The sequence below is a fragment of the Blennius ocellaris genome, assembly GCF_963422515.1.
Source record: "Blennius ocellaris genome assembly, chromosome: 15".
Classification (NCBI taxonomy): Eukaryota; Metazoa; Chordata; class Actinopteri; order Blenniiformes; family Blenniidae; genus Blennius; species Blennius ocellaris.
In genome coordinates, this window is record NC_137664.1 from 21,672,557 (window position 1) to 21,685,427 (window position 12,871).

General features: G+C 43.6%; 1 protein-coding gene across 1 annotated transcript in view; it reads left to right on the forward strand.

Annotated features, from left to right (window-relative positions):
* Positions 1–12,871, forward strand: part of dcc (DCC netrin 1 receptor) — a gene marked incomplete at its 5' end in the record, with an annotated part of 378,467 nt that overhangs the window by 328,410 nt on the left and 37,186 nt on the right. Inside the window, 2 exons of the mRNA XM_080510296.1 lie at positions 377–493; positions 8,665–8,814. Of these exons, the coding sequence (XP_080366422.1) occupies positions 377–493; positions 8,665–8,814 (267 nt within the window). The remainder of the gene's footprint in view (positions 1–376; positions 494–8,664; positions 8,815–12,871) is intronic.

Below are 12,871 nucleotides of genomic sequence, written 5' to 3' on the forward strand. Positions count from 1 at the left end.
GCCTGATAGAAACCCCACAATGTTTGTCAAAATGTCTCAGTGAGCTGCTTCCATAACACTCGGATTAGTCTCGCTTCACTCGCAAGTTCATTTATTTTTTATTAAATCACCACAAAGTTCACGGCAAGTCTTTCTCAGACGAAATCACAGTTTTTCATGTTGCAGACTGACTCATTTATACCTGTTATGGACTAAATTAGTTGTATAATGAACCCCGATTCATCAATATTGAAGAACAAAACAAATTGTTCAGTGGAAACACATCAATAATCCATTCTCCTCGAGGGAAAATTGACTGTTAATTTTTTTAAAGTTTGTGTGTTTTATCAAAGAAACTGAGAGAGAAAAAAGTGTTATTCACTGATTTGTTGTGCAGGAGCGGATGCTGACGAGGCGTCCAGCTGCATCTCCACTCTAGAGCGCTCCCTGGCTGGCAGGAGGGGAACACGAGGCAAAATGATGATCCCCATGGACTCCCAGCCCAGCAACACACGTAAGTCTGTGTGTTGCATGTTTCTGTTTGCATGATTGGGGTTAAACAGGGTCTGCTGGAAGGTGGATGGTCACTTCAGTCAATGTTGTTATAACTCGGTGGTGTCAAACATCCAGGATCATGTTTCTCGATGTGAAAAAGCAAAGAAGACACCCAGTTTGAGAATTGACAAATACAATTCCTGAAATAGATTTCAGTGTTTTAGTGTTTAATGGGAACTTTTTCCAGGATCTATTTGTATTCTATTTGCATTTAAACTTGAGAGCTGTGTTCTTTTGAGGGTTTTGTTTTCATATGTCAATTTACCGGTCCATCCACACACGGACTGATTGAGCTTTGGCCAGGCTCGATGTAACTGGTGGTTTGTAGCTGTGTATACGCTACATACACTCAGAAATAAAAGTCTACTATGTTTTTATTAACACCCTCCATGTATGTTACTCTATACCTCCAACATGGAGGCAGTACTGAGTGAAAACCACTGGAGACCATTTCCATGGCAATGTAGGAGAAAACATTATTGACACATGGTGACTCTTGAAGAGACTGTGGTAATGTACCTGCCAGAAGGAGACTAACACGGAGGCGAGGCTTTTAAAAAGATGGTGTTTGAAGGATGAATAATTATCTTCTTCTGAATGAAACTGTCAACAACAGCTCAATATTCCACAATATTCACCAAGCCGTGTGAGAAGCTGCTCGCCGAGCATTGCCCCACATCAGGTCGCAGGTTGTTTGCGAGTGAGGCTGAATCACCTCGCCACAGCTTTGCAGCCGAGTGCTGCGTTATCGAGGAGGAGGATCGTTGCTGGGCCAGAGCTGGGCCAGAGCAGGGCCATAGCGGCTCCAGAGCAGGGCCATAGCGGCTCCAGAGCGGGATTTGACATGTCATTCCTTGGGGGCGGAGTTATTGCTAACTACAAGGCAGAAGAGACCCTCTACCGGCATTCTGAAATCTACAGCAAACATCGCCAAAGCAAGATGGACGTGAAAAAAGAACAGTGGAGATGAGGAGACGCAACATTTTCTCGCTCTTTGGTCTGAATCCGAGGTGCAGGCGGTGTGTCAGGGAATATAACGGTACATGGCTGTGATGAGCCGCTGTTCCACCGCACAGTACGTGGCGGAGCGGGAGGTTACGGTACGGCAAAGCGCACCCCAGGACCAACTCTGTCTCTGGTCCCACAACAGTAAGTACGGTAAAAATGTAGGCGGGGTTGTGAGCGACTCGGAGACACTCCAGCGAAGAACATGGAAGCGGCCAGCGGCCGTCAAGTCGTTCCCTTGTGACTCAGGTTAAAGTTTCTCATTGTGAACAGCAGCATGCAGCTCCTGCTGAAGCTCCTCCTTCTGTTCCTGAGAGGAGCGACACGACACAGCCCTCTTTTAATGACCTCATTAAAAGACCACAATGTTGTGCCGCGCGCCGACGTTTCAATAAACCCATTTAACAAATCAGCCAGTGAGCGCAAAGCGGCGCATGTAAACAACAACGGAGGGTTTACGGCCGATGAAATAATTAAATATTGCAGTAAGTCGAGAGTGTCATGTACCAATCAGCAGATGGCGTCTCTCCTCCTCACAGACCCGTTACTCGGTGCACTGTACCTCAACGGAGGGGCAGCGGAAAATCATACCCAGCGGTCACGGGTTCTTTCCGTACCATCCACTAGTTTTAAGTCGGACCGCGCGAAAACCTGTCCCGCTCTGCGACAGAACGTGTGGTGGAACTGTGCCTATGGGGTACATTAAGACTGTCAAGCAGCTCCTGAATAAACGTTAAAAAGCAAAAAAAGGTGTGTCACAGAAGTGCTTGGGGTTACGTTTACAGTGACAGTGTACAGCGTACAACCGGAAAGAACCGGGGGCTCGTTCGGAGCCAGGGCCAGACTTAGCACCAGTTCTTTGTCGATACACTACCAAAGCCCCGGCCAAACAGGGGCTAAATGGATGCTAAGCTGGCCCAACGTCGTCACTGGGCCAAAGCGGGGCCAGACATGTCATCAGCTGGGGCGGAGTTATCGCGACCCACAAGGTGGAAGAGAGGTTGAACCGGCTTTCTGAAATCTACAGCAAACACAAAGCCCCAGAGTGGTTATAGAGAAAAAAATTTAAATAATGCGTGGGAACGACATAATAAGTTGCTCCCTGAAGTTAATCACACGAGGGAACAAGAGAATTTAATCCGTGAACACAGAGCCATGGCTCTTGAGAGCGCCGCCGTACTCCAGTGCTGCGCTGTCAGCTGCGTCGGATATATGATTTTTCATTATAACATCATTGTAACTAACTTCACTTTCATGTCATGTATCGGATTATGACCACAAGCTGAGGTCTGCATGAGGCTGCGTTCAGCTTACCTCCGAGATGCTCCATTAATATTTTCTCACCCACAGAACGTCTTAATAATGAAGCCATATTTTTGGTTCATCAGGAACTACAAAACAAACTACATTCTACTGTAAATGAAAGCCTGAATTTTTTTAGCCATAAAATGAGTCTTTTAATGGCTTCATGTGAAAGAGAACTTTAATCAGTGTGTTTACGTAGGTTTCCATTATAAACAGCTGTAGAGCTGCGTTCTATCATTCTACACCTCCATTCCTCCTGATGTTGAAGCTTTTGATTCAGACAATCCAGAAATAAAGTGAAAGGAGCAGAAATTCACTATGTAATGTCCACATGGTGAAAAATAAGCCCCAAGCTCATTCACAGGTTTTATTTTCTCTCTCTGACCACTTGGGGCTCCGGACTGAAACAAGATGGACGTGAAAAACCACCAATAGAGCGACGAGGAGACTCAATGTTTTCTGTCTCTTTGGTCTGAATCCGAGTTTCAGGACAGACTAGATGGAGCGACACGGACCAAAGAGATGAATACAGTCTGTCTCTTCTATGAGCACTGTCAGCGCAACATTGGTGAAATCAGTGACATATCACGTTTTGGAGTGACACAATGACGTGGCTCTCACTTGGTTCCACTAATGGTGGAAAAGGAACCAGCTCTTTGGCGGTGCTCATTTAAGAACCGGCCCGAAACTAGAACCTGGTTCTTTCTGGTGGAAAAGCCCCTACGGTGCAGATCACATGAGGACCAGTGTTTCATCCTCATGACTCAGTCAGTTACACTCAGTGGACACACAGTGCGCCCCCCCCCCCCCCCCCCCAGTGGACACACAGTGCGCCCCCCCCCCCCCATGTTGACTGCAGGTACTGCTCCATTAGTACCACCGGGTGACTTCATGTCTCCTGGTTCCTGTTGTTCCTATTGGATGATGTGGTGTCACGTGACACAGATTGAGGCATCTTCAGGTCAAACCGTCAGATGGTGGATTTCTCTCCTTCATCTTTCTGCGGGAGGTTGAGATGTGAATAGTCTCTCAGGCATTGACAGAACTGAAGTTGAAGAGACACTGGGAAATTATGCACTGACACAGACTTTCATACCGGGGTAATTAGTCCATATGTTCCCTCAGAAGGACTCGAAGGACAGGAGGGGATGGGGTTGGGGGTAAGATCTGAGGATGTGGACGAGTGGGACACAAACAAAGAGGATTTTGGGGGGTACAGAAATGAAAGTGTGGCTCTGAGTCAGTTAATAGCAGCTCTAATCAGGTCTACTCACATGTGAGGTTTTACATCACTCAGCAGAGAACAGCGTGTGATGTCTCTGGAGACCCTGTTGGTAAGAACTGCAGTGACTATAGGACAGTGGTATGATGGTGGGTTTGGTTAGCACTATCTGGACTGACCCCGTCAATCCTGCAGCGAGTCTCCTTTGTCAAAAAAATGTTACCCACTCACTAAAAAGCCTCTTTGTCGCCACTGCAACCAAAATGCATCGTAATCATCAGTGTTATAATGGAGCTTTGCACAGAGTGACACTTGAAATGCATTAAAACTGCTTCAACGTCTTTGTAAAAGAAGCATTCTGGAAGAAGTGTTGAAATATGTTAACCCCACTACTTTATACTCATGAGTATGTAACTGATTACGTTTTCCAACCCATTAGATGATGAGCAGCAGAGTCATTGTTAGCTTTAGCGTTAGCATCATCTGAAGTGTTGTCTCCAGTGAGAAGAAGTTCTATTTTTGCAACACGTGTTTATGAAACGCGTGTTCGTGGGAGGACGACGGCCTCATTAATCTTGAACCAACTCAGCTGGCCAGAATGTAACAGGAATGCTGTTAAACTGAATGTAGCATTAGCATTCACATATAGTCACACTGGCTGTGATTAGCATTACCATGCTTTAATAGCTGCGTGTTGGATTGTCTCAGCTGCTGTGGTACTGCTTCTTCTCATCATTAGTTCATCAGTCTGTTTCTTTAAAAAGAGCTAACATCCAGTTTATAGAGCATCTTCCTCCTTCTGCCAAAGCTTCAGATAACATCCAGATTATAGAGCATCTTCCTTCCGCTAACAGCACTGACAGTTTTAACTAATGTGTCACTACAATAATGACAGCCATGTGTACAGCATCAAAATATCCTAATTGGCATTAGATTAGATAAAAATAAATTAGACCGGCTTAATTTAGCTGTGTGCCATGTGGTGGTGGTATGGTGGTATCCATCCTGAATGGATACTGGACTTTGCACCTCTGTGCGGAGTTTGCATGGTCTACATGAATGTTGATGGGTTTCCTGACTTGTTCCAGCCGTCGATTGATGAAGCAGCATTGCAGTTGTGGTGGAGTTTAATTCTGGGCGGGGCTTCTCTTGCATGGTTTTTCTGTGCATGTGTGGAAAGATTCAGGAGTGAATTCCATCCAACGCTTCCACCACCTGCAGTGCACCTCCATTGCTGTGTCTGTCTCACTGAAGATGTGGGTTGTTTTTGGTGTCTGCTGAGGTGAAGTTACTGTTTTCTCTCAGAAGACTGCAGCTGAACATATGCAGCTCATCTGCACTACTACGATGAACCAGTTCTGTGGAGTCTAATTACAGCCCTTTGTTCTGTGCGTGTGTGTGTGTGTGTGTGTGTGTGTGTGTGTGTGTGTGTGTGTGTGTGTGTGTGTGTGTGTGTGTGTGTGTGTGTGTGTGTGTGTGTGTGTGTGTGTGTGTGTGTGTGTGTGTGTGTGTGTGTGTGTGTGTGTGTGTGTGTGTGTCAGAAAAGTAATTCTGTGCCATAAAGTTTGAAATATGTCTAATCTTGGTCAGTTCATTGATTATTTTAGCAGATTTGACAGAATCTTTACATCTTAGTTTAAATGGTTTCCATTGTTCCATTAAGAGCAATTGTGCAGACAAACAAGTCGCCCGCTCCAACCAACACACAAAGTAGCACAAATAATAGAATAGAATAAATAGACTATTTTTGAATTTACAGTGCGATTTACTGTGTGTTTGTTGTTGAAAACAGTAGGTAGACTGCTCTGGATTGGAGAATATCTCCTATTGTGATTTGTGAGGCTCCAAAGATACATATGGCATTCACACACACACACACACACACACACACACACACACACACACACACACACACACACACACACACACACACACACAGCCATTAACCCGTAGCTTTCTGCCTCACTGTGTGTCAATATTGTCCATCAGTGTGTATTGAACAGACCTGCTCATCTCACAGCCCCAATCGAACCAGCTTCTCTTTAAATGGTCACAACACAAATACAGTAACTACTACTGCACAAGCACACACACACACACACACACACACACACACACACACACAAACAAGAGTCATAAAGATGCTGATCACAGCTTTGCTCTCATCAATACTTCCGGATCAATGCTGGTATCGATGGGGTTTTAGTTTAATCAGTTCTGTTGTTTTGAAAAACGACGAAACAGGAAACAAGAAAGATAAAGTGCATGTTTGTTATTTGTGGAATTCAGTGTAAATTAAATGAGAATCTAAGTCTTTGAGGTTTAGTGTGCACTCCAAATCAACTCAGTATTTGTTTGTTGTTTACATATCAGAAATATGATTGATTAACATGAGCATATTGAGTTTCTCTTTGTTAAATGGTTCATTCTAATACATGTTGTTCAGATAACATGATTAATATCTACTTAATCTCAATAGATGAAATTGTGTGACATGATTAAATTACATTAACTATTTAAGTGTTTTTTGGAGTGTATCTTCATCATATGTTTCTATTGTTTTGTGGTCGGAGCTGGAAAGTCTTCAGTTATGTGCACATGACCTCTGTGGTAAAGTGGGAATCTGCATGTATGTATTAATTTAGTCTGACCTATTGTGGCAAACGCTGTAATTTTAAGGAAAAACTTGACATGTCTTAAAATGAGAAGAAAAAACTGTGGCACTATTGTGAAGTTTGGTTTCACTGGAAAGCAGATCAGAAATCATGGAGGAGGGTTACAGATGTGTGTGTGTGTGTGTGTGTGTGTGTGTGTGTGTGTGTGTCTTTGGATTGTTGCTGATTTATATTTTCTGCCGTGTCTCTGCGGTGCTGACAGAGATTATCTGAAGCGTTGGCATCGATCAGCACTTGTTGTGTCTGCCAAGCGAGCTTGTTAGCGTCAGTAGCACACTGGCTAAACCCGACGAGAGCTGCAGCAGCTCACAGCTGTGCTAACAAGGTGAATCACAGGCTAGCGGGTAGCACACCTCATGCTACCTTCTGTGAATGGCTGCGACATTCGTGAATATCACTATGATCGGTATCGTTGAGCTTTTGCCATGTGCATATGTGACGGAGACACGGCATCTACTGATTCACGGGGTTAGCTGTTTGTTTACTACCCAGAATGCATTGCACACGTCATGTCCTCCCCCCGTCCTCTCACCTCACCTGCTAGAAAGATTGTTTGTAAAGGAATCACTTCCTCGCCACTCACATCTCTGCACGAGCCATTTTCCAGGAGAAAACAAATGTTACAGGACTCCCGCTTTCTTTTCCGCGTCATTTTCAGATTTGTGCATGTTTCCCCCCAGCCGAGGCGCTACTGGAGCGCAGCATAAAATTGCCACAAGTCCATTTGTCCAAACAGCCACAAACTACTTCTCAGTGCAAAAGTGAATTTATTTACAATGCGCTCTAGTGTACAACAAACAAATCAGGAATCCTTAACAAATTAATCGAAGAGTGAGCCATACTATAAAAAAAACAACTAACTAAAAATCACTTTATACTCTGTCAGGGGTACAACTTAACTAACAAACAAAAGGAAAACAAACACAAAGTCTTTCCTTCTTATCTAAATAAATAAAAGAAAATGATTTTACTCAAAAGTTACAGCTCATTCCAACTAACACACACACCCACACACACACACATACACACACACACACTGCACTCTGGCTGTTTGGCAGAATGAAAGATGGCCGCCCCTCTGATCCAAGTTCTGCCACCTGGCGACGTCATCCTCCCTCCTTATGAACCAGGGGTACTTCCTGAGTTTGGCCAATCAGGTCGTGGGGATGGCACAGCCCTATTTACACGGTTGATTGACCTGAAGAATGACACAGGACACAGAAAACAAATACGGCCGCAGTCGTAACAGTGCACCTAAAATGCATTGGCTCCATGTCACGTCCCCTCAACCCTCACCCCCGCACCCCGTTCACATTTCCCCAAATGAAACAGACTTTCCCAAAAAAACTCTGGTCTGCATCAAACAGGGGAATATGAACGCGCCCTTACATCAATGAAGAGCAATAATAAGCAGTTATCGTGCACCTTCTTCATATTAAAAAGTGCATCAGAGTGCGTATATATGATTCTACATGGTCATGTGAGTCACAGGTGTTTCAGTGAACATGTGCTCTTACAGGTAAATCATGCCTTGCTGAATCAGTGTGTGTTTGCTGAAGCCCTGTGATGGACTGTGAGCGTCTGTCTTTGGAGAAGGTGAATGAAGGATGTTTGTGTCACCGCTGGCAGGTTCACTCATCATGGCCATCAGAGCAGCATGTGTCTCTTCCCGTCAGTGTGTTAAATTGCCCCCCGTTTGTTGCCTCCATGCAGCAGCACCACTCGGGCCTTTCCTCTCAGCCCCGTCTCTGCCTTTACTGCTTTACGTTGTGTCTTGTTGCCGCCGCCGGCCCGCTGTGCTGACACCCTGATGCATGTGCCCCAGCAGCCGTCGGTGTGTCCGCAGCCTGGTTGGCTGGATTTATGTCCGCGGTGGTCAGTGCTGTCACCGAGCTGACGGACTGCTGTGCCTGTGTGTTTCAGCCGTGGTCAGCGCCATCCCGGTGCCTGCGCTGGACTCGTCTCAGTATCCCGGCATCCTGCCCTCGCCGTCCTGCGGCTTCACCCACGGCAAGTTCAGTTTGAGACCGATGCCGTTCCCCAGCCTGACCGTGGACAGAGGATACACTCCAGGTACTGTACCGCTCCTCCCTGTGATGAATCGAGCTCTCGTACTCTTCTTATGACAAATACTGCTTGGGAAGAAAAAAAAAAGAAAGATTCAGCGAAATACAGACAATCACCAGAAAGTCTAAAACAAGCAGTAATAAGCTGTAATGGGAGGAGGTTGTTGCTGGTGGGAGAACCAATAGGACTTTGTCCACACACTCCTGTATGTTTCTGAAGGAGTGTTTCTTGATGAATGGTGAAAATCATTTTCACACTCTCCAGAAATGAAGCCAACCAGCCAATCGTCCTGCAGGCTTCATTCGGATTAAGGTGTTGAGGAAAAGTGTGTTTCATTGGTATGCCACAGCCGTCACAAACAAATCACCAAGAACCCAACAAACAAGCACACAAACATCCCCATGAAAATGAAAGTTAATTTGTGTATTTTGAGTGTTTAGTCATTTCCCACCCATTTCTGTGAGGTTAAAGTGTATGTAGTTGGATTAATTCAGTGTTTACATGCTGGGTCTTCTATCAATACCAAAACAAGAGGGTTTTGTCAAAATCAGAAACTAAAGTTGTGTTTGCTTCAACATCTTCATCAACGTATCTCCAAAGCAGAACATCTACACACGAACGACGCACAATCAGAACACACGTTTCTCTTCTACTGCCACACGGAAACCGTTTATTTGTTGCAGGGTCAGTCACCTCTCTGTCGCTGCCTCCTACTGGAAAAGTGCAGCCATCAAAGTGTAAAGTCAGAGGAAATCTCCTTTAATGACTAAAATAAATGTTAATATTTAATACTTCTGGTGGAAAAAGTTTTTATCGCACCAAAATATTCCAACATATATTCACATCAAAGTGGCACCAGTGTCCTTTGTTTAATACTTAAGTTCCAGGTGTGGCTGTGCAACCCTGATGATGAGGAGGATGTGAGTCGGCAGTTCAAATCTTATTACTTTATATCAGCCTAATTCATTAAAATGATTCTCTCAAGCCTGAAGGAGAAAGAACACTAATTATTCAAGCAGCTCTAAACAGTCTCTGGTGAAATACACAGAACTATAAAAGAATTTCAGAATGTTTCGATGGAAAGGGAGATTAGATAAGACAGAAGTGAAACACAGGGAATTACGATTAAAGATCTAAGCAGAAAATTGACCTTAAATGCTCAAATTTAAAGAGCAAAGCAGATCCAGATGGCTTATGTGAACAATGCTTCAGCTTTCATAGTGTTGAGACGACAGTATGAAACATTTTTATATTTTTTTGAGGTTGAAAATAAAATGAAGGGTTCTTTCATTCAGTGTGATTTCCTGAAGCGAGACCAGGATGTGACTCCACTTGTTTTATTTATTTAAATCAAACATAATATGAAATAAGATGTGGAATAACTTGATGTAATTTTCACCCTCAATCTACTTTTCGTATATATCAACCTGGCTTAGTGCCACTACAACATGCTTTAGATGGAGAGCTGTGACCTTTGCAGGTCTCTCCCGTCTCCCACATGACGCCTCCAAATGCTCCGGAGCTCAACGTGGCGGTGGGGAGCAGTAATTCAGTAATTCAATAATGGTCTAATTCCTGCTTGGCATGTATCAGTGATTTTACACCAGCAGAGAGCTTCAGAGCCTCTGAATGGGCTGATCACTGCAGGCAGTCTGAGGGAATGGGCAGTGGGGGGCAACAGAGGGCAACAGGAGGGGCAGGAGGACAGAGCTGACAAGACACAGTGTGTTAAACCAGCCAACCAGCTTCATCACTGTATTCTCATTTCATATCAGTAGAACTTTCATTGTATCATGCTGCATCAATATGTCTGTGTATACTTTCATTTCTATATTTGTCTGCTGGGGGGGATTTTTCTGGACGAAATGAGATATATTCTTCCAAATTCTGAACAATAATGGCATTAATGAGCTTTTCCAAGCTGGTAAGATGAGCATTGGTTTATTTTTTAAATGAATCATACCTGGTTGAGGCAGAACCAGAGTACCACCAGTCTAAACCTACAGCAGCTTCTCTAGGAAATGGTTCTGAACCAGCCCGAACTGTAAGCTTTATTAAATTGACACATCTTCAATGCTTCAAAGTAGACGCTGTGTCAGCTTCTCTAACTGAAACTGGGAGCTGGTTCCACATGAGAGGAGCCTCAAAGCTGAAAGCTCTGCCTCCCATTCTACTTCTGCATAATTCACACTCTTTAGGAGGTACTTCACTGGTCCTCTTTTAGTGGATTGGTTTCGTCGTGGAACATGTTAACATTTAAATAGCAGTGCTCCATTTTGAATCACTTTAAATTGTGTGTTCATGTTGAGAAAATCCCTTTAAATTACGTGTATTGGTCACAAAGACTCGTTCAGACAAGCCAGAGAGGGCTTACCGGTTTCTCTGAGAGCCTGTTTATACGACAATGAATTCAAGTGAAAACGCTTAACTTTCATTGTTTTTTGGGCGTCTGTTTACACGACAGCGGTGCTCAAAGCCAGCCACTGAAAACGTGGCTTTTTAAAAATGCGAGGAGATCGACAACTTGCAATTTCTCACCTTTGGGACTAATAATAGTTTATATAATCTAAAAACAACAATGTTTCCTCCAGAGTGTCAGGAGTCCCAGTCCACATTCTCCTGGGACTTGGCAGTTTTATGTTGAGTGATAACAATCTAACTTGGTTGTCGGTCCACTTGTAAGCAGTGGTTCTCAACTGGTCTGGGTTCAAGATCTACCATCAACCTGAAATGACAAGTCACGACTCAAATGTTTTTTTCAATGTCTCAAATATATTGATTAAAACATTTTTTTTTTAGCGCAAACCTTTAAACCTGCATAGAGATATCAAATAATAAAGAATGACATACAACAGGCATGTTAACAGCCTGGGATAGTGTTAAAAATGTCTAAACTGAAAGTGCAAATTCTTTTTTTCAACAACAAAAAGTGCCTTCAAAATTTGCTTTGCTTGTAACATCCTTCAAGTGCAACAGGAATGTTCCAGGTAGTTTTTTTTAATGTATTAATTAAAAGTGGTATTCAAAATAGATTCATCCTTCAAGTACAACAGGAATGTTCCAGGTAGTTTTTTTTTTAATGTATTAATTAAAAGTGGTATTCAAAATAGATTCATCCTTCAAGTACAACAGGAATGTTCCAGGTAGTTTTTTTTAATGTATTAATTAAAAGTGGTATTCAAAATAGATGTTCTTGTAACAGCTCATTAGATAAATTGTAAAGTAAGTTCTCAGATCAGAATGACATAAAACAAGAAAAACAAACATTGTGCTTTGAAGCAAAGGAATGGAGTTTTTCTTCAGTCACATCACAACTGCTAGTACTGAAAGAACATACCGTAGTGCTTTAAGACAAAGAACAGTCACAGGAACTGGGGATGTTTTCTGGCCTACAAGAGTCTCAATATCTGGCTGTATAGTTGACAAAGCAACTCTGAGGTCACGTTGAATGTCCAGTTTATTTCGGTATGTTGTCTTCAGCTGAACTGGTGCTGAGAAGACACATTCACAGAGGTTAGTAGTGCTAAATGGTGGGAGGATTATTTTTACTGCTCGACTGGCAAATGGAAGGAGACTCTCTCGTCGCAACGTTGCACCAAAACTGGGAAAGGCTGACGTCTGCGAATGTGTTTTTGAGCGTGCGGTCACGGGATAGCTCCACGAGCTGCTGGTCGCTTTCATTGTTGACTCCAAACGGGTCGCGCACCCAGTCAGTCTCAGTCTTTTCCTCGGGAAAGTAGTCATTGGCCCGCTCATAAAGTTTATTCAGATTTGCCGTGATTGTTTTCATAATGGTCTTTTCCCCAGCCGTGTCCAATTGCTGTACCTCGTAGCAAGCATTGTGTTACACGTCCAGTCGTTTGTTTGAAACATGGCTCATCCACAGGGAGATCTTCTTTTTGAAAGCATCAATTTTATCCCGTTGTTCAAGTATGTTGCACCCTCTTCCTTGCACAGACACATTCAACGTGTTCAAATAAATCAGCAAGGTATGCAACTTGCGCGAGCCACACTTTGTTATTAAACCTCAGCAAGAGGCGAGTTGTTCTGGGCGATAAATGCA